Raw genomic sequence first — 23,755 nt, 5'->3', positions numbered from 1 at the left:
AGAGAGAGAGGGAGAGGGAGGGAGAGGGAAAGAGAGAGAAAAAAAGAGAGGGAGAGAAAAAGAGAAAGAGAGAGAAAGAGAGAGATAATCTGATTATCATTTCAGATAATAAGGGATGAAGTTCTCGAGGATGGCGTGAGGACGGGTGGATCTGGCCCGTGCTTTTCCAAACCTCCTTTCCAAAAATGAACCTCTCTTTCTCTCCCTTCACAAAGCATGGACAATTGAAACCCTTTGCAACAAGGAACATGTGGTAAGTCCGTTTTGAAATTGTTTTTTGGACGGCCCCACATATTTGCAGTCAATCCAAGTCACTTGGAGAGTGAATGTGATACATGACCCTAAACTATGAATTATTTAACTATGCATGAACACAACACTCTAACTTACCATCTTTAGATAATAAAGTACTCAACCTCTACTGTCTTTAACTATGAAGGAACACAACACTCTAACTTACCATCTTTAGATAATAAAGTACTCAACCTCTACTGTCTTTAACTATGAAGGAACACAACACTCTAACTTACCATCTTTAGATAATAAAGTACTCAACCTCTACTGTCTTTAACTATGAAGGAACACAACACTCTAACTTACCATCTTTAGATAATAAAGTACTCAACCTCTACTGTCTATAACTATGAAGGAACACAACACTCTAACTTACCATCTTTAGATAATAAAGTACTCAACCTCTACTGTCTTTAACTATGAAGGAACACAACACTCTAATTTACATTTTTAGATAATAAAGTACTCAACCTCTACTGTCTTTAACTATGAAGGAACACATCACTCTAACTTACCATCTTTAGATAATAAAGTACTCAACCTCTACTGTCTTTAACTATGAAGGATTATACAACGGCATGCAAATTTCTCGATTCTGATTGGCTGAAACAGTCATTTTACACGTCTTTATTGGCAACAATTCCACGCTGAAGGCCCAGGACCCGCCCACAACCGAACCACATCACATCACTCCGCCGGATCACAAGAAGGTGGACAATAATCTTTACAAATGGATATGTTGATAGCGACTAAACGACTAAATATCAAGCGATTCTGTCACAGCGAATGTCTTAGTCGTTTAAACAATGTTGGATGATGTAATTGATGGGTCTTGAATCATTCTGTAACAAAAGAAAAATCGTGGATTGATTGATTGATTAATTTTCAAAAGAAAAATCAATTTCTTTTTCCTTTCGACTGTCAGCGCTCGCTCTAGTCTCCACCCACCGCCACCCCCCCCCCCCCCCACCCCCCACACACACACACACACACGCACACACACACACACACTCTGCCTGCAACGCGGGGGATAGTCAGAGAGCTGGGTGCTGCGCTGTTCTAAGTGAGCATGGCCTATTGAGTTGATTGATTGATTGATTGCTAATTTTATTACTGTACGCTTGGTTTCCAACTGGTTAAGTTTAGGCCCTCTACAGTAGGTTTAAAAAAATAAATAAAAGAATAGGGCGAAGAAAACGTTTTTTTCCTATAGGGCAAAGAAAACTTTTTAATTTGTTTTACCTACTTTATATAGAAGCATCTAAGAATGAAGTTCTATGAAAAGTAGGTCTGCATTCCCTTAACAATTGTGTGTATTGAGCCGTACTGTATTGTACCCATTCTGCATCTGGTAATAAAATTTTCAATCAATCATTCCAATAATACACAGTTGGATGTGTTAGTTGGTTGGATGCACTTCAAGCTGCTTCCACATGAGGCAACTTCTCTCAATCATTCCAATAATACACAGTTGGATGTGTTAGTTTGGTTGGATGCACTTCAAGCTGCTTCCACATGGAGGCAACTTGTCTTTTTTGTAGTTGTGGGAACTACTTTTTCTGGCGGATGGTTTTTTCAATAAATCTTCGATTAATGTGTGTTTATTGTATAGAAATAAGGTTGGATGAATCTGGCAGTTGTATAAAAGCTTTACACCACTTGCAGTCGTGATTTGTGAACAATAAACCATGCCTAGGGGGGTCTAAAAGCCTCCCCAATTTAGAAAACAGTATTCCAATGGCTGGTGTTGATATGCTGCTAGCTAACGGAGCTAACCAACAAACACCAGGCGGACACTAAAGTAAATAACGAGAGCAATGACTTCCGGTCGGGGGGGTTTCAAAATAAAAGAGCGACGTCTATAGCAGCGGAATACGTTTATTTTGTACATTATCTAACGTTAACACGAACCTAAACTAACATTACAACTAACCTAAAGTTAGTTTAGGTTCGTGTTAACGTTAGATAATGTACAAAATAAACGTATTCCGCTGCTATAGACGTCGCTCTTTTATTTTGAAACCCCCCAGAAAGAAAGTCATTATATTTGCTTTAGTGTCCGTAGTGTGTTTGTTGGTTAGCTCCGTTAGCTAGCAGCCTATCAAGACCAGCCATTGGAATACTGTTTTCTAAATTGGGGAGGCTTTTAATCGTCAAGGTAAGAGGATTTTAAGTCATGGTATCCATAAACTTCAATCGGTTCGGATCCTTTGAATGAATGAGAATGTCAACAAACACGGCGACACGTTGAAATCACTGACTGCGCTCAGAGAGGAGTGGTTAGGCAAAAAATAGTTCAGAGTAAATTTTGCTTAGAAAACGTAATTGTCGAATTCAATAATTTTTTATTTCTCCACGTGGTAAATACACAGGTCACAACATGTTTACAGGAACATTTTGGAGTGTATTTCGTGACTGTAGGGCACTGTAGGGAAGGTCAGGCTACAACTCTGACCCACTTCCAGGGATGAAGCTAAGCTACGCTAACGGAGCGGCTGTTCCCTAAGCCTAATGCATGCACAGAGACAAAAAAGTATGTATCTTCTTGTCTAACTCCAGGGAAGATGTTAAATAATTTCCCAAAATGTTGGAGTTTTCCTTTAACTATGAAGGAACATAACACTAACTTACCATCTTTAGATAATAAAGTACTCAACTTCTACTGTCTTTAACTATGAATGAACACAACACACTAACCTTTAGATAATAAAGTACTCAGCCTCTACTGTATTTAACTATGAGTGAACACAACACTCTAACTTACCATCTTTAGATAATAAAGTACTCAACCTCTACTGTCTTTAACTATGAAGGAACACAACACTCTAACTTACCATCTTTAGATAATAAAGTACTCAGCCTCTACTGTCTTTAACTATGAATGAACACAACACTCTAACTCACCATCTTTAGATAATAAAGTACTCAACCTCTACTGTCTTTAACTATGAATGAACACAACACTCTAACTCACCATCTTTAGATAATAAAGTACTCAACCTATACTGTCTTTAACTATGAATGAACACAACACTCTAACTTACCATCTTTAGATAATAAAGTACTCAACCTCTACTGTCTTTAACTATGAATGAACACAACACTCTAACTCACCATCTTTAGATAATAAAGTACTCAACCTATACTGTCTTTAACTATGAATGAACACAACACTCTAACTTACCATCTTTAGATAATAAAGTACTCAACCTCTACTGTCTTTAACTATGAATGAACACAACACTAACTCACCATCTTTAGATAATAAAGTACTCAACCTCTACTGTCTTTAACTATGAAGGAACACAACACTCTAACTTACCATCTTTAGATAATAAAGTACTCAACCTCTACTGTCTTTAACTATGAAGGAACACAACACTCTAACTTACCATCTTTAGATAATAAAGTACTCAACCTCTACTGTCTTTAACTATGAAGGAACACAACACTCTAACTCACCATCTTTAGATAATAAAGTACTCAACCTCTACTGTCTTTAACTATGAAGGAACACAACACTCTAACTTACCATCTTTAGATAATAAAGTACTCAACCTCTAACTATGAACCAACACAACACTCCTCAACTCGTCAGCTAGCTAGGTTTTGAAAACATTGTTTATCAGAAGTTATGTGGTTCTTTGTCTGATGTACTCTACTACGGCAGTTCATCTCTTCACCCTGAAGGCCTCTTGCTCTCCCGCCTGCCTCACGTTGGGAGGCCAACAGAAACAGATTAATGCAAATCTACGCACGCCTCGTGGCAGACCGTGGCATCGAGCCGAGCGCAGCAGCACAACTGACTGACTGACTGACTGGCTCCCGACCGCGCCGTAAGACATTGACCGGCATTTCCGTTAAGGAGAGGGAGAGAAGAAACAAACGAAGAAGAGGCCACGTCATACGGCCGTCGGACATCTTGACATCAGAACCTGAATCTAAGCAGAATGTATAGACCCGAGAGGGTCCGACCAGTGACTTGTAGATGTCATAAGCATACGATAAAAAGACAGTTGTGGTCTTAAATAGAATGTAAGCAGACTTACCACGCTGGACGCTGTATGACTAAAACGCTCAGCGAAACAGAAGTAGACAAAATGGCGTCCTCCGGATGTGAGAACTTGTGTGCGTGTATGCATGTGCCTACCAACTCAAAGCCACAACACGGAACCGTAGGCCCTTTCCAAACAGACCCTGGTTCCTTAGACACAAGCGCTCCTGGGGATCTGAGAAGACTGGATAGGTATAAGCAATATGGGGAGAGAGCGCGGCGTAACTGAGAGACGGCGCTTAGACCCGTGCAGTGTTTTTGAGATCTGTTTCAAGTGTTTCGGGGGGAAGTGTCGAGAGAGCGCTGAAGCGGCACAAACCGCCAGCGACAAAGAGGAAGTGACATCAGCGACGAGGCCTAACCTCCATCAACTGTTTCAACAGACAGGAACAGAAACCACAGACACACACACATGTACACAACGACACACACACATATGTACACAAACACACACAAACATGTACACAAACACACACACAGACACATACACACACACATGTACACAGATGTACACAAATACACACACACATGTACACCCACATGTACACAAACACACACACACACGTACATAGACACACACACACACACGTACATAGACACACACACACACAAAGACACACACACACATGTACACAAAGACACACACACATGTACACAAAGACACACACACACACGGGAACATGGCGTGGTGATACACATACGTCTGTCTCAAAACTTAGTCCTACATGTATCAACAAATGCGCATGTTGGTGTGAATTTATGTGTGTGCCATTATTACTACCAAATGTAATAATTGTGGAATATTACTAAAATGAGCTGTACAGTATGTGTATGAACCAAGCATCTCACTGTAATGTACCTGTACTTTATTTGTGACAATAAACTAACTACTACTTGTCATAATCACGGCGAGAGCCTTCTTCACTCCTCCTCATCCTCCCCCCACATTCACCACGGCAGCCCCACACCTTCTTCACTCCTCCTCATCCTCTCCCACATTCACAATGGAAGCCTCACACCCATATATGGGCAGCACCCCTTCACACACTGTCAAGCTCCTCACTCAACACGGCTGTGCCTCATCTCCTGATTCACACGCTGCCAGGCACCTCACTCCACACAGCTGTACCTCATCCCCTGATCAGCAAGACACTACATCTACCGGCAGATTCTGACCAGACCTCATCGTGGTGTTATTCTAGTTACTAGGGCTGTCCCCGACTAAGGATTTGGATAGTCGACTATGATTGGCCAAAATTTGCCGATTAGTCGACTAAAAAAAAGAATAAGAAAAAAAATATTAATATTTTTATATATTTTTTTTCATTTTGGCTGTGGGGGGGGGGGGGGGGGGGGGGGGGGGTGCTTAATGTCTGAAGGAGTCGACTGAAGGCTTCTTGTCCTCTGCAAAAGCATGCAATTGGTCCACTGATGGATACATCTTGATATTTGTCTAGGCTAGTGTTCATTAGAGGGTGAAATCCTCTTTCAGTGCCTCTGTGCCTGTTTTCGTAGGCAGTTAGCCTCTGGTATGCGCGCCATTAGCGTTAGCCACTGGGAGTGCACCTGTCCTCACCCCCCAAGAACATTCTAACCCCTGTCTGTTGCACATTCCTGCCTGTTCAACTGTCTGCTTGGGGAATACTATTAAAACACCCTAAAACGCTCCCTTCTCTCTTCTCCTGTGTTCAGCTATTGGGCTCTGCCTAAACCCATTCTCACACTACTACACGTACACAAAGACACACACACACATGTACACAAAGACAGACACACAAACACACACAAAGCATAAATGCACACAAGTCAGGTGCATCGCTGCTCTCACATGCTATAACACACACACACACACACACACACCCACACTACACACAAAGCAGTATCAACAGTGCTTCTCCGGTGATTTGTATCGTGACAAAAGTAGCACCGATCACTCTTCTTCGTTGGTGCTATAAATAAATAGCACCCGCGGGAATCAAGACAACCGGCGTAGCAGCGATCTACATGCCTGAACTGAATCAACACGCCCCCCCCCCCCCCCCCTCTCTGGAAACAGCTGGCCCGGACGCCACCCCCCTGCTCGCTGTGCTGATGCACCATGGGAAAATATCATCCACGGGAGATTATGGCATTACACCCCCCCCCCCAAATCCTACCATATTAAAGATTTGCCTGTGTAAGCCGCAAGGTAAGCTAAGCAGGGCCCTCCCCCCCTCCCTCCCTCCCCCCTCGCAGGGGGGCCGGGCTGACCCACTTCCCAAGCAGGTTAGGGATTAGCTGAAGTTCTACGGGCTGCTGGCGGAGAGGACGAGACAGCCCCTCCCCCTCCTGCTCCTCCTCGTCAGCTGACTGGCACAGGCATCATCACAGGGAGAATATCAAAGGAAAACAGCTTAGTCAGACACACACACACACACGCACACAATACACTCACTCACTCACACACACACACATACATATATTCAGAAAGACTTAACGCCTGAAGCTAAACAAAACCCACCAGAGAGAGAGAGAGAGAGAGAGCGTGTGAGGAGAGAGAGAGGGAGAGAGACAGAGACAGACTGAGGGAGAGAGACAGAGAGAGAGAGAGAGAGAGAGACAGAGACAGAGACAGAGAGAGAGAGAGAGAGAGAGAGAGAGAGAGACAGACAGACAGACAGAGAGAGAGAGAGACAGAGACAGAGACAGAGAGAGAGAGAGAGAGAGAGAGAGAGAGAGAGAGAGAGAGAGAGAGAGAGAGAGCGTGTGAGGAGAGAGAGAGGGAGAGAGACAGAGACAGACTGAGGGAGAGACAGAGACAGAGAGACAGAGACAGAGACAGAGACAGAGAGAGAGAGAGAGAGAGAGAGAGAGAGAGAGAGAGAGAGAGAGAGAGAGAGCGTGTGAGGAGAGAGAGAGGGAGAGAGACAGAGACAGACTGAGGGAGAGAGACAGAGACAGAGAGAGAGAGAGAGAGAGAGAGAGAGAGAGAGAGAGAGAGAGAGAGAGAGAGAGAGAGAGAGAGAGAGAGAGAGAGAGAGAGAGAGAGAGAGAGAGATGGTGGGAACAGATCCTGGATCAGTGTTATGTTCTACTACTTGTCTGTAGAGTCCAGGTCTCTGTGTTCACCCTCCCCGCTCCCTGCTTTATGTTCTGCCTACACTGTAAAAACTCAGCATCCTCCTGGTCACTTTTAAACTATCAAAAACGAACTAATTTTGTTCAACTAAAACTGTGTAAAATGCAATTCATAAATGGTTCAAATTCATTGAATTCGGCTCAATTCGATTTCAAACAGCACATGGCCTCTTTTTTCTTATGTATAAGGTTACTAATAATTATTTAATAAATATTAATGAACCCCAATCACAGTTTTTACAGTGTACTTGTGTGTAGAGAGTCAAGGTCTATTTACCCTCCACGCGCCCCCAAGCTGCATGAGCAGCAGGGTCAATGCACTTTCAAAATCAATGAATTCAACAAGTGGATTTTCTTTTGGAAACAGGGCTGGGTAAAAATATCAATATTTAATTTGATAAATTATCGTTTATCGTTTATCTGTGTTATCGTGTTGTTGTGTTTTTTTCTTCTTCTTTTTTTTACAGGTATCGTGAATCATGACAGACAATTTAGTTGACTACGTTTTATGGAAAAAAAAATTATAATAATAAATCAAGATTAAAGGTGCTATTGGTAACATTGAGCCACTAGATGTCCCACTAGAGCAGTGGCATGTCAGCATGTCTCAACTAGCAGCACGTTTGTCCAATCAGGTGCCTTCCACATGGGGAAATGGGAAGTAGGGTAGTGCATGCACGCAACATTAATTTTGGACCCACCAAAACCTTTAATAATAAATCAATAATTTCTTTGGGGGAAAAGCAATACTTTTATTATGCATGTATTCACCTTTCAAAAAGCTCTGTGGATGTATTTTCTTTTATGGTTCTACATATTTTTTCCCCATCTATAGCACCTTTAAAATAATATTTAGAATGAATACAATTATTTCTGAAATATTTGAGAATTTCTCACAGTTTCAGTTTAATGCTGTATTGCACTTCCCATCACCATGCAGTATGATATGATGGTCGCCGAATGGATTCAGTGACATGTGATTACACAGCTATTGTGATATTTTGGGTCCTCCTGACGCATCATTTTAGAAACCAGGGTGTAAAGGATTCCTTAAACGAACACGCCAACATTTTGGGAAATTAGCTTACCGTCTTCTCCAGAGAGAGACAAGAAGATAGATACCAGTCTCCTCTCTGTGTTCAGTAGAAAGCTATCTGGTTGCACGTTAGCCTAGCTTAGCACAATGAATGGAAGCGGACAGTGGCGGTTAGCTTTCGGGAGAGGTGTTAGTTGGACAATGCCTAGGCTAACCGGCACTGTCCGAAGACAAGACAGACTGTGGAGAAGACGGTAAGCTAATTTACCAAAATGTTGGCGTGTTCCTTTAATAATCATGATCATGTGCACGTTCTGAGGCACGTCTCTCGGTTGTCCTCGCTGCCTCTGTCTACTAGTGTTTCTGTTAAGGATTGCAATCCATTCCAAGAGATAGAAGTAGAGATAGAAGTGACCTAAATAATTATGGCACAATCTCCAAAACGATCCCGTCTAGCGAGATTCCTGGAATCATTGGTAAATAACAAACTCTTAAGCATTTCTCTCATATCCCTCTGTATTAACCCTTTCACTACCACACTACAGACGGTTAACCTTTCACTACCACACTACAGACGGTTAACTACTACTTTAGTTGTGAATGATATAGAGGCTTTCCTTCCCTCTGGTAACACTCACTCTCTCTCTCTCCTTCTATCACCCCCCCCCCTCTCTCTCTCTCTCTCTCTCTCTCCCTCCTTCTCACCTCCCTCTCTCTCTCTCTCTCCTTCTATCACCCCCTCTCTCTCTCTCTCTCTCTCTCTCTCTCCTTCTATCACCTCCCACTCTCTCTCTCCTTCTATCACCTCTCTCTCTCTCTCTCTCTCTCTCTCTCCCTCTCTCTTTCTCCCTCCTTCTATCATCTCCCACTCTCTCTCTCTCGCCTTCTATCATCTCTCTCTCTCTCTCTCTCTCCTTCTATCACCCCCCCCTCTCTCTCTCACTCTCTCATGTGGCTATTCATAACTGCACTAGTGGCAGTGTTGTAGTACTTGAGTGTGAGTCCTGGACTGATTTTCAGGACTCGTAACTCGACTTGGACTTGAGCACTGATGACTTGGACTTGGACTCGGAAGGTGCAGACTCGGACTCGGACTTGCTAATTGGAAAAGGGCGCGTGGCCCAATACTAGGAATCTGTTCCTGGTGTTTTGTACACTATGTCTACATCGATACAGCCAAGTAACATAATACATCTCTCCCACAACATTCTATTGATTTGCTGAAGCTAGCGTCGTGATACTCTTCACGGTACGACATCAAGGCTTTTAATGGCAGACAATATGATGACATTGTGTCAAACGATGGCCTTAAAAATGGAACAGTCTGACTGGCCTTAAATGTCATCCTGTAACTTACGGCACAATAACCGTTTTAATCTCGATGATCTTGTTTTCATGATCGTGGGAAGACAAAACCCTAATTGAAATTGAAACTTGATTAATCGCCCCAGCCCTAGTACATTCCTAGTATCAAATCACTAGACTTAGGGGTGATATTATTGTGCTTGGGGTAATATCATCGTATCACGGCATGGTAATATAATCCTGGGACTTCCCTGCTGTTTCCCACGTCGACCTGTAACTCAGCTAAGGGAAAGTATCAGACTGGGATTGCCCAGAGCATCTTAACTCATGGGAAAGTAGGCGGCGGACAAGCTTTTCCAAAAGCATCTTAACCAAAAGTCTAAATTTCATATTTATCGTTTGTTTTCTTTTAAAGTAAAAGGAACAAAGTTCAGCCAAGGTGCTTTTTGGAAACTCCATGCAGTCGGGTCTCTAAACACGGTGAGATACGGCAGCTTAGGACAAGCTGTGTCCAGGCTGAGTAAGTGTCTGCTGTGGAAAGTCTGTCCGTGGCCCATATCCATAGGTGTAGATAATAGATATCCTTATCTACCTTATCTATATTTAAAAAACAATTCAAATCTAATTTAATTTCATCATAAATCATCAACACATTAAGTTACTCCTGTGCATCAGTGTTACATCTACTGTATGGCTGCTTGTTCTTTTTCTTCATTATATACTGTTCATATGTTATTCTCCTCTCCTTTGCCTTCTTGTACTTCTACAAAATAAAAATTGTTCTTGTTACTCATTCGTGTCAATCTACCATGTTTTCGCTATTGTGTCTGCCTTATGTCTCTGATCTTGTTTTGAGTTTATTTTCTAGACCATGTTTACATGTATTCTTTTTTTTTATCCACTTTTTCTTCCCATTTTTCTATTTCTCTCCCATCCCAATTTCGTATATCCAATTCTCCCCTCCCCTGTCTTGAACGTTGCTAGACTATGCCTCCCACAGGTCGGTTGTAGTGAGGAGAGAAGCCTTGCATCACGTGTCCCCTCCGGTACACGAGGAGGCAGCCTGTCGCATCTTTTCACAGCAGCAGCTCGAACTCTCAGTGGCGAGGAGTAACGCGTGGGAGGCTCACGCTGCCCCCGCTACTTCCTGCTTCCGTCGCACCGGCGTCACCAAACCGACCTGTAGGAGTCGCTGTCCACAACGTCAAATCCCCACCCACCGGCTTTCCCACCCTCTAACACTTGCCAATTGTGTTAGTATGAACGACCGGCCAGCCGGTAGCAACGCAGAGAGCTGGGCTCGAACCCAGCGTCTCCTGCGTTAGAGGCGAGCGCCTTGCCCACTGCGCCAATCAGCCGCCCGGTCATGTTTACATGTATTTCGTTCATATATGTTTATGGACAATGGGATGGGAGTGGAACTTTGTACAAGCCCTTTGGGCTTCGATCCCTCCTAGCACTGTTTTATAAAAAATAGCTAAATAAATAAACTAAACTAGGTTTAAGGGGGGCTGCAGGGGTCATGTCCCCCTCAATATTGAGAAGAGGTCAATGTGTCCCCCTCAATAAATATAGCTAATATGAAAGACAACCCCCTCCCCAAAAGAGGTACAAAAATAAATAAAGGGGGTCAAAACATTTATATATCCTTCTCACCTGTAATATATAATAATACAGGAGAACACATTTTGAAAGCAATACAGAATGAGCCTTACTGCATCATATTCCACTATATCTGTGTCAGCGGGTACCTGCATGTTGTCCTTTCCTTTACATAAATTATAATAATATCGATCTCGAGATTATGAATCGATAATCACTCATTCAAATGAACATCGATTCAGACCTTTTGAACCCACAGCCCTAACGCCGATATCCAGCATCACCGCCCTGAGTCTGGTGTGAAACTGCATCCGAGTGAAACACACTCTGGGATACTAACCTCCACTGTAGCACTCAACACTTTGATGAACATTGTTACTCAGCTGATAGAGTTGTGCCCTTCCTGATGACTTGTCGCTTTGGATAAAAGCGTTCTGCTAAATGACTAAATGTAAATGTTTACAGTTTATTATGCCACCTATGCAGCTCGTTTATTTTGTCCATTCTCTGCCTCTGCCACAAATGTATGTCTTAGTTATAAGGTTGGGCACATGGCTTGGTCCGGCACAGAGACCGTGCCGTGCGGTGCTGCTTCAGGGGCTTTGGAAGGGTCTCTCTCTGGTACAGAGACGGTGCTGCTTCAGGGGCTTTGGAAGGGTCTCTCTCTGGTACAGAGACGGTGCTGCTTCAGAGGCTTTGGAAGGGTCTCTCTCTGGTACAGAGACGGTGCTGCTTCAGGGGCTTTGGAAGGGTCTCTCTCTGGTACAGAGACGGTGCTGCTTCAGAGGCTTTGGAAGGGTCTCTCTCTGGTACAGAGACGGTGCTGCTTCAGAGGCTTTGGAAGGGTCTCTCTCTGGTACAGAGACGGTGCTGCTTCAGGGGCTTTGGAAGGGTCTCTCTCTGGTACAGAGACGGTGCTGCTTCAGGGGCTTTGGAAGGGTCTCTCTCTGGTACAGAGACGGTGCTGCTTCAGGGGCTTTGGAAGGGTCTCTCTCTGGTACAGAGACGGTGCTGCTTCAGAGGCTTTGGAAGGGTCTCTCTCTGGTACAGAGACGGTGCTGCTTCAGGGGCTTTGGAAGGGTCTCTCTCTGGTACAGAGACGGTGCTGCTTCAGGGGCTTTGGAAGGGTCTCTCTCTGGTACAGAGACGGTGCTGCTTCAGGGGCTTTGGAAGGGTCTCTCTCTGATACAGAGACGGTGCTGCTTCAGGGGCTTTGGAAGGGTCTCTCTCTGGTACAGAGACGGTGCTGCTTCAGAGGCTTTGGAAGGGTCTCTCTCTGGTACAGAGACGGTGCTGCTTCAGGGGCTTTGGAAGGGTCTCTCTCTGGTACAGAGACGGTGCTGCTTCAGAGGCTTTGGAAGGGTCTCTCTCTGGTACAGAGACGGTGCTGCTTCAGGGGCTTTGGAAGGGTCTCTCTCTCTGGTACAGAGACGGTGCTGCTTCAGGGGCTTTGGAAGGGTCTCTCTCTGGTACAGAGTGCTTTATTAAAGAGCGGCGGCAAGGAGTTTACAAGCCAGAGCAGATGTTACCATGACCGAGGCCTCCCTCTCTGTGTCTGTGTGTGCGTGTGCGTGTGCGTGTGTGTGCGTGTGTTCTGTACAACAAGTCATCAGGAAGGGCACAACTCTATCAGCTGAGTAACAATGTTCATCAAAGTGTTGAGTGCTACACTGCCCTGTCAAGGCAGACCGCAGTAACTTCAAAAAAGTGAAACTGAGAAAAATGGCTTTAAAGTTTTTTGACTTGCCATCCAAAATGTGTTCTAGGTAGATAGATGATAGTACCCAGATTTAACATGTATTAATGAAGTAATCTTTAGGCATACAAAAATATGACATAATTATTTTAATTAACCCCCAAAAAGCAGATACTGCACTCTGCTGCACAGTTCCCTTAAATAATTATACAGGTAATGTACAGGCAAAGTGCAGTAACTTCAAATACAATGTTGTTTTCCCTCCAGCTTTCATAACTTAACCTAGCCATTTTATTTGGATCATCATCATTCCAATATATTCAGGTGTTAAATTTCATTTTCAAAATGGCTAGGCACTTTGCCTGTACATTACCTGTATAATTATTTAAGGGAACTGTGCAGCAGAGTGCAGTATCTGCTTTTTGGGGGTTAATTAAAATAATTATGTCATATTTTTGTATGCCTAAAGATTACTTCATTAATACATGTTAAATCTGGGTACTATCATCTATCTACCTAGAACACATTTTGGATGGCAAGTCAAAACACTTTAAAGCCATTTTTCACTGTTTGGAAGTTACTGCGGTCTGCCTGGTTTTTGAGTGTGATTTTGTAGTTACTGCAGTTTTTAAAACCCCATATCTCCAAAACTGAGCGACATTAACATCTGAAACTTGGTCACAAGATAAAACATTTATTGACAAGTTCAATTTCACTCATAACTAAATTCTGACTTTTTTTGAGTTACTGCGGTTTGCCTTGACAGGGCAGTACAGTGTAGGTTAGTTTATTAGGACAAGTGCATGACAGTAAGGTTAGATATTATTTTTTTTTATATTTTTTTGAATTTTTTCAGATAATGGTTGAAGAAGTGCGTCTTTAGTCGACGGCGAAAGATTGGACGGGTTTCGGCTGTCCTAACTGTCCTTTCACTACCACACTACAGAAGGTTAACCCTTTCACTGCCACACGACAGCAGGTTAACCCTTTCACTGCCACACTACAGAAGGTTAACCCTTTACTATCACACTACAGACGGTACAGCGCTGCAGCTGCGTGTGTGCATGTGTGTGCTAGGTTCAAACGTTCGGACCTTCGTTCATTACGTTGGCATTCGAATTCTAAATCAACATTTGAATAAAAAAATTTCGTTTGTTTTATGTGTCTATTCATTCTGTTAAACCAATGGGTTTTTTCTTCACAGTTGCAGATTAGGCTACACTAATATTATAGTATTAAAAACTGATGAGTTATATTCATTAAAGAAAGTTGATTTTATAAAAAATAAATACTCCTTTAATCAGATTAATCACTTTATTCAAATTGAGGATTTAGTTTGAGGATATTTATAAAAAAAACGCTATTTTGAATATTTTTCTTTTCGAATTTAAAAAAAAATTAAAAACGAAGGTTCGAACGTCTGTTCGGAAAAACCCTGACGAAGTTTGAAGCCCAAAAGCAGGTGTGTGTGTGTGTGTGTGTGTGTGTGTGTGTGTGTGCGCGTGTGTGTGTGTGTGAGAGGAGGAGAGGAACTCACCACGGTGAGGCACATGGATGCAGAGGCGTTGGAGTTGGAGCGACTGTGTTGTTGAGACGAGCCATGGGTGCTGCTGAAGTGACGCCGGATCTCCGACGAAGAGTGTCTGCAACCAATCACAGAGAGAGAGAGCGATGATGACGAGGGTCTACAACCAATCACAGAGAGAGAGATGATGATGATGAGGAGGGTCTTGATTGATTGAAAGCTTTATTAACAGATTGCAGAATGGGTACAATACAGTACAGCTCAATACACACAATTGTTAAGGGAATGCAGACCAGAGAAAGACTTTCGTCTTGTTTACATCAGGGTCCCCCATTTTCAATTCATCAGGACATATATGACATACATGACATACAGATAGTCAGTACTGCTACATCTATACATTTATGACATACCAGATTTGCAAATACAGTACTGTTTGTGATACAGAAGGAGTCAGGAAAAGGGAGTATATACATTTGACATAGAAACTGTACATTGGAGGAGGTTGGGTGGGGGGGGGGTTGGGTACACTGGGATATTGACAACCATACTGGGTAATCTACATTGGAGGTGGTTGGGGGGGGGGGGGGGGGGGGCCGGGGGGCACACTGTATAAACAAGCAAAACTGTACATTGAGGGGGGTGGGACGGACACTGTACAGACAAACAAAATTGTACATTGGACTATTGACAAAACCATACTAGGTAAATGACTGTACATTGGAGGGGGTTGGGTTAGGATATTTACAGGGGCCAGTGTTGAATTGCAGTCTCCCGTAGGTGTCCCTTGAGAGAGGTTTTGAAAGTGGTTTTGAAAGTCTACAACCAATCACAGAGAGGGAGTCAAGTCAAGAGTCAAGAGTCACTTTATGAGACTTCTGGTTTTGAGATGTGTGGGTAGGCAACCATTGTGAGAGCTCCCGGTCAAACAATATCGAAAAAGGGAAGTAAAACTGTCTAAAACAAAATAAAAATTGACAATTCAAGGATATAAGAGAAAAGGAAGGATGACTACGAGAAAGAGGACCCCAGAAGACGTGCAAACACTGGAGGAAAGATCTCGACACGAGGAAATGGCGGAAGAGGTAGCTCAGACGAGCGTGACACAGGTAGACAGAGACGTGGAGCCCGCCTGGGTAGCGAGGCTACAAGCGAACATGCTAGCCAGCGTACAAGAGCTACGGGCTGACATACAAGCTGACATACAAGCTAACGCAAAGGCTATCCAAGCTGTACAAGATAGCATACAAGCTGGCGTACAAGCTAACACGCAGAACATGCAAGCTAGCGCGTTGACTAGCCAGCTAGTCAACATCTAACTAAGAGCTACAAACTAGCATACAAGCTAGCATACAGGCTAACACCCCTTCCTGACATAGAGCGACACGAGCGAGCGAGCGAGAAAAAGTGATTAAAATGTATTCGTTTCAATCAGACTATCCTGACCTGCCGCGAGCGACAGCGAACTGAGCAGCGATGTCGTTCACCCCTCAAATATTCGCTCGCCGTGTCTCTAGTTGAGCGATTACGCGGCCGAGTCCCGCCCCTAAACACTTTTTATTGGTCGAGAATCGCAGGCTGCTTTGCCCCTGTGTGCTTCCAGGTAAACACACACACAGACACATTCGGACACGCGCCGCGTCATATCAGGACAGTGTCGCGCGCGATTTCGTCTCCAGTTGGCTCGCTCGCTGCCTGTCAGGAACCGGTGTAACGCAATGGCTATCCAAGCTAGAACGCGGATCATCCAGGGCAGCATCGATGGACTCAGGGAGGAGTTGGAGAAGGGTCGGGGAATACAAGCTAACGTGGCGGTGGAGCGCAGCGAGGCCTGGCCAGAGAAGGAGCTGCAAACTAACATGGAAGTTAACAAGATGAATGTGACGCAGCAAGGGGTACAAGCTAGTGAGGCCTGGGACCGCAGCGAGGCCTGGCCAGAGAAAGAGCTGCAAACTAACATGGAAGTTAACAAGATGAATGTGACGCAGCAAGGGGTACAAGCTAGTGAGGCCTGGGACCGCAGCGAGGCCTGGCCAGAGAAGGAGCTGCAAACTAACATGGAAGTTAACAAGATGAATGTGACGCAGCAAGGGGTACAAGCTAGTGAGGCCTGGGACCGCAGCGAGGCCTGGCCAGAGAAGGAGCTGCAAACTAACATGGAAGTTAACAAGATGAATGTGACGCAGCAAGGGGTACAAGCTAGTGAGGCCTGGGACCGCAGCGAGGCCTGGCCAGAGAAGGAGCTGCAAACTAACAAGGAAGTTAACAAGATGAATGTGACGCAGCAAGGGGTACAAGCTAACGGGACGTTGGACCGCAGCGAGGCATGGCCGCAGAAGAAGCTACAAGCTAACATGGAAGTTAACACTATGAAAATGAAGCAGCAAGGGATACAAGCTAACGGGACGTTGGACCACAACGAGGCCTGGTTGCAAGCTAACATGGCCAACACGCGGACTGGACTCGATGCAAAGCGGGGTGTTCGGAGGAGCATGGAGGCTGGTTTGGGAGAGGTGAAACGGACGGCCCCCGGGGGAGGGACAGGGAGACGCTGGATACAATCGGACCAACCAGGACTCTGGCACCGAGGTCGGCCGGACCATCCGCACACGAGATGCAGGCGCGGAGGCCGACCAGGCCGGCCGAGATACGAACACGGAGGCCCGAGCACCGAGCACCGAGAACAACCGGATCAGCCAGAACTCGAATAACGAAGTCTCACAGACCAAGCAGGACTCGAGCACTGAGGTCATACACACCGACCAAGACGCAATATGCATATAATTAGATAGTGAATGGAGGTTATGATTCGAGACACACAGACCACTGGGAATACAGACAAGGTAAACAGTACATTAGTTGGGAAAATTGGGACTTGATTCGGGACATATAATACAAATAACACATACTGGACTAAACTGTAGACACTAACACACATGACGCACAACTAAGCATATAATTAGATAGTGAATGGAGGTTATGGTTCGAGACACACTGCGGATAACACACAGACCACTGGGAGTCCAGATAAGGTAAACACATTAGTTGGGGAAATTGGGACTTGATTCGGGACATATAATACAAATAATACGTACTAGACTAAACTGTAGACACTAGCACACATGATACACAGCTAAGAGGACAGGGAACATGGGGAATCACATCCGGAGACCTGGCCGGGAGCTCTTCATATGTATGATCATATGAAGGATAAAAATTCAAATAAAATGTTGGACAATAGGGACATTGGAGAACCCCCACAGGGGATATCTCTGTCGTTATAGGAGGGGCCCTCTCCAGGAGAGCCTTTTAACAGGGTTAAAAAGAATTACCTGGGAAGTGCCAATTGTCTTTAGTCTTCTTTTATATTATTTCTTCAGAGTTATGTTAGAATAGCAGTTGCTTTAAAGGTGCACATGGACAAATATGAAGGACAAGAATTCAAAATGTTGGACATGAAGAGAGGCTTGGAGAATCTCCTTTGGGGGGTATCTCAGTCTCTGGGGGGGGGGGGGGGGCTTCTCCAGTGGGAGGGCTGATCCCCCCCCAAACCGCCAACCGGGGAAAGAGTGCGAACCATATAACCATTTATATTCATGTAACAGCAGGATATCTGGCAACACCACATATATATAGTATAGTATACCCAAATATCGGTTATCGAATATCTATAATATATAATAGGGATGCCCCGATCGATCGGCCACCGATCGTTATCGGCCGATAATCAGTATAAATATGCGATGGGTGATAATGCTTTATTTTCGCCGATCGTCAAATCCGATCGAAAAACATGATCCAATTCTGAGCGGAGATCTCACTCGCTGAGTTCTGTCTCAGACACACGGAGAGAGCAGCGGCGTCTGCTCCTCCTCCTCCTCCAGCCCCTCCCGCACCTGTGTACTGTAAACACTAGTCTAGTCTAGTGGGACACTGGGACCTCCGTGAGCTAACGTTACAAAATTACCCAGTCAACTATTCACTTTTAGTTTAATACATGATGAGGCATTGTGTAACCCTAACGGTATCTAGCCCGATAGCTACTGATAGCTCCTGATATCAACAAATGCTCCAGCAAGTCTAGTAGTGCATAATGGCTCACGTTAGCTCACGTTACCTTATATTAATATATATATATTTTTACTTAAAACTAGGCTACTTTTGCGTATAAAGTCATTATATTCCAAATAAAATAAGTCCCGAGACTCGTGCTGCTGCCGACTTTAAATCAAATAGGTGTCTGTGGGCAGTCGCCCGACATTAATAAACAACAGTCTGTTATAATCACATTTTTATGAGCTAACGAATTCCGTTATATTGGACATTTGTATTAATTATATCAAGCGAAGAACTGATAAATTTGGCAGAGAGAGACGGCAACATTATCGTGGGTTTGCGTGACGACTCTCTCTCTCTCCACCTCCCAATGACTTATTTGCGAGAGTATGTCGATGCAGAGCAGCAGATTCAGCTGTTATTGGCTCTTTTCTGGGGACCGCACAGCAGCGCCCCCCACCCAACATTGAATTGAAAATGGCTGAATTGGAGTACTGCATTGTGCTGCTGCTGCTCCGGCTCTGCAGCTTCACAAAAGTTCGCACACCCAGCACTAAGCTCTCGCTGACAACGTCGTTGTCATTATTAGAAGCAACGATGAAACAAATGTAATGATTGTTTCGTTCATCGCATAGGCTATTTAATTTTAGCCTATTTTAATACAATTCAAATAATCAAATTGTGCTTAGACTCAGGGAATTATTTTGCCGGTCAAATACCGGTAATTACCGGTAGGGATGCCCCGATCGATCGGCCACCGATCGTTATCGGCCGATAATCAGTATAAATATGCGATCGGGGAATTCCGATAATGAGTCATATTCGCCGATCGCGGAAACTGATCAAGTGGATATCTCACTCGCTTGTCTCAGACGCACAGGACCTGCAAACTGCTCCTCCTCCCTAGCCCCGCCCGTACCCGTGTAGAGTTTGTAAACAAAGAGGTGCGGCTCCTCTGGTCGAGTCTGTAGTGCATTCGACCTGCGGTAACGTTAGCCACCTAGCTATCGTCACTGTTTAAACAAAATTACCCAGTCAACTATTCACGTTTAGTAGGCATTGTCTAACGGTATTTAGCCGGCTAGCTACCGATAGCTCCTGATATCAACAAATGATCCAGAAAATCTAGTAGTCCATGTTCATACCTCCGGTAGCTTGCGTTAGCTTGCGTTAGCTGACGTTAGTTTACTGTTCAAAACGAAATGTCCCATTGAACTAAAGTTCTGTCTTAACGTCATCTAGCCGGCTAGCAGTAGCTACAGATAGCTCTTGATATCAATGTCTTGTAACATTGATTTAATGCGTATTCGAGCTGAGGGCATGTTGAATGTGAAATGACCAAAGCATAACGTTACCAATAGGGTCCCGCTGCAGCGCCGGAGAATCCTTTTGAGCTGGAGGCTACTAGAGTACACACAGAGAGTGGAGCTGTTTGCAGATAGCAAGCATTTTGACTTGTTGCGTGGTGGCGATGTCTCGCAGATAATACAAGTACAAGTCTAATTATATAATATATATATTTTATAAAAAAAAAAAAAAAAAAAACTTTTTATATAAAATAATTTTTAATTTCTTTTTAATCAAAAACGATCGGTATCGGCCGATATGGCTCACGACGATCGGTGATCGGTATCGGTGGCAAAAAACGTGATCGGGGCATCCCTAATTACCGGCTAACAAAAACGCTGAGCTACAGATAGCTCCTGATATCAATGTCTTATAACACTGATTCGATGCGTATTCGAGCTGAGGGCATGTTGAATGTGATCAATAGGGTCCAGCTGCAGCTCCGGAGAATCCTGGCTGCAGCTGGAGGCTACTCGAGTACACACAGACAGTGGAGCTGTTTGCAGATAGCAAGCATTTTGACTTGTTGCGTGGTGGCGATGTCTCGCAGATAATACAACTACAAGTATGATTATATAATATATATATTTTATTGAAAAAGAAAAAAATAATTATATAAAATAATTAATTTTTTATCAAAAACGATAGATATCGGATCTGTATCGGCCGATATGGCTCAAGACGATCGGTGATCGGTATCGGTGGCAAAAGACGTGATCGGGGCATCCCTAATATATAACAACCAAATATCAGTTATTTGAGAGAGAGATGATGAGGAGGGTCTGCAACCAATCACAGAGAGAGAGAGAGAGAGAGAGAGAGAGAGAGAGAGAGAGATAGATAGAGAGAGAGAGAGAGAGAGAGAGAGCGAGAGAGAGAGAGAGGGGGGGGGGGGAGACAGAGACAGAGAGAGAAAGAGAGGGGGAGACAGAGACAGAGAGACTCTAAATAGAGTGTACAGTGTAGAGTGTCTACAACCAATCACAGAGAGAGAGAGAGATGATACTCGCAAACAGGGGAGGAAATTAGGCCACTTTACTGGCCAAATGCTAGTATTTTTTACGTTTGGCTGGTAAAAAAAATCAGATACCTGCCAGTTGGCTGGTAAGCCAAAAAGTTAGTTTCCTCCCCTGCTGGCGAGTATACAAAAAAATAAAACATTCTGCAATCACTGCACTGGCAAACGGTGCGCGTCTTCTGAGTGTTCGCTTTAGTTGACAGTGCCACGAGAGCACTGCACAAGACCACCCGCGGACATATAATGTTTAATAAACGTTTGCGCAGTACTGGCCAACCCGCGGACATATAATAATAAAAGTCCCGCGGTACTAGGCTAGCCATCAGGAGCACTCGCAAACAGATAACGTTAAACACAGCAGAAGATGGAAAACAGACAGACTGACCAACGGGGAACTGCATCCAACCCTAGTACAACCCTTGAGTATAAGTTACTAAGGACACATTTAAATCACAGAGGTGTAATGTTAGTCTACTGGAACTGTATACAGTGGTTAGCTTCTAGTTAGCGTTTTAGCTATAGCTGCTTGCTAGCTAACGTTAGCCCCGTGTGCTCAAAGCAGCCAGCTAGGTGTATCTGTTATGACTATAATGTTTCCAAAAAAGCACCGGACTATGACGTAAGGTTAGACATTTTATTTCATGCTCAAAAGCCCCTGGCTTGCACATCGCAGTCACGAAAGGGGCTAGCTCAACCAGTGCACTGTGCACAACAGCACACCAACCCAACTGACGTTACCACAACACTTGACGGTACTTCACAGCACTGTCGTAAGACCACCGTGCTGTCTTAAAGGCACAGTGTGCCTACCCAGATGCATACACAACATTGACGCGGCTTGACATACAAAGAAGTAATTATCACAATTAGCGATTTTTTTGTCTGGTAAAAAATCTGTTTGGCTGGTAAAAAAAATCAGATACTCGCCAGTTGGCTGGTAAGCCAAAAAGTTAGTTTCCTCCCCTGCTCGCAAATCAATGTAATGAAGCCAAGTTTCTGAAAATCCAATGTGGCTTTACAGCAAATGGCAAATAAACTGACTGCCACAGAGCCTGACTAGCCCTGTACTGAACGTTTTAGATTGATAACGCTCTTACAGCAGAGCGGAGGGACTGGGAGACCCATGTTACTGACCAGACACTCTGTATCAGTGATGGCTGTTTACTGCAGAGTGGAGGGACTGGGAGACCCATGTTACTGACCAGACACTCTGTATCAGTGATGGCTGTTTACTGCAGAGTGGAGGGACTGAGAGACCCATGTTACTGACCAGACACTATATCAGTGATGTCTGTTTACTGCAGAGTGGAGGGACTGAGAGACCCATGTTACTGACCAGACACTCTGTATCAGTGATGGCTGTTTACTGCAGAGTGGAGGGACTGGGAGACCCATGTTACTGACCAGACACTCTATATCAGTGATGGCTGTTTACTGCAGAGTGGAGGGACTGGGAGACCCATGTTACTGACCAGACACTCTGTATCAGTGATGGCTGTTTACTGCAGAGTGGAGGGACTGGGAGACCCATGTTACTGACCAGACACTCTGTATCAGTGAGGGCTGTTTACTGCAGAGTGGAGGGACTGGGAGACCCGTGTTACTGACCAGACACTCTGTATCAGTGATGTCTGTTTACTGCAGAGCAGGAGGGACTGGGAGACCCATGTTACTGACCAGACACTCTGTATCAGTGATGTCTGTTTACTGCAGAGTGGAGGGACTGGGAGACCCATGTTACTGACCAGACACTCTGTATCAGTGATGTCTGTTTACTGCAGAGTGGAGGGACTGGGAGACCCATGTTACTGACCAGACACTCTGTATCAGTGATGGCTGTTTACTGCAGAGTGGAGGGACTGGGAGACCCATGTTACTGACCAGACACTCTGTATCAGTGATGTCTGTTTACTGCAGAGTGGAGGGACTGGGAGACCCATGTTACTGACCAGACACTCTATATCAGTGATGACTGTTTACTGCAGAGTGGAGGGACTGGGAGACCCATGTTACTGACCAGACACTCTGTATCAGTGATGTCTGTTTACTGCAGAGTGGAGGGACTGGGAGACCCATGTTACTGACCACACACTCTGTATCAGTGATGGCTGTTTACTGCAGAGAGGAGGGACTGGGAGACCCATGTTACTGACCAGACACTCTGTACCAGTGATGGCTGTCGAAATGTAGGTATATTATTCTAACATGTCCACAGGGATGCACCAATATGAAATTTTGCGACCAATACCGATTGTTCAACTAACACAATCGGCCGATACCGATACCGATATTTGTGGCAATTATTTTTTTATTACAATTTATTATTATTCTTTTTTGACTTTTTATGAAACTACTGTATATTTGTATGTCTCTAAATGTTTTGATGAATTGAAAATGGAGGACCCTTATGTAAAAAAGCCGAAAGTCTTTTTCTGGTCTTCATCCTCCAGTCTTAGCACTGTTGTTGTATTGAGCTGTACTGTATTGTACCCATTCTGCAATCTGTTAATAAAGTTTTCAATCAATCAAACAGACAAATGTATAGAAAAGCTTTTATTATAACCATATAACAAACAATTATATTATTGTTTATGAAAATGTTTTAGCCCCATTATGCTTGACTATTATTTTAGGCATGGAAAAGGGCTGTCTTAAATACTTAGAAGCTTCGAAGCTTCGTTCGATGGCACAAGCTTCGAACATTA

At 44.1% G+C, this 23,755-nt stretch overlaps 1 protein-coding gene across 1 annotated transcript in view; it reads right to left on the bottom strand.

The window, feature by feature from the left end:
* dock8 (dedicator of cytokinesis 8) overlaps window positions 1-23,755 on the bottom strand; it is a 334,288-nt gene that overhangs the window by 241,548 nt on the left and 68,985 nt on the right. Inside the window, 1 exon segment of the mRNA XM_084323164.1 lies at window positions 14,642-14,747. Coding sequence (XP_084179290.1) covers window positions 14,642-14,747 — 106 coding nt within the window.

The sequence above is a fragment of the Notolepis coatsorum genome (assembly GCF_963971535.1).
Source record: "Notolepis coatsorum genome assembly, chromosome: 10".
Taxonomy (NCBI): Eukaryota; Metazoa; Chordata; class Actinopteri; order Aulopiformes; family Paralepididae; genus Notolepis; species Notolepis coatsorum.
This window is presented reverse-complemented; position numbering and strand designations above follow the sequence as displayed.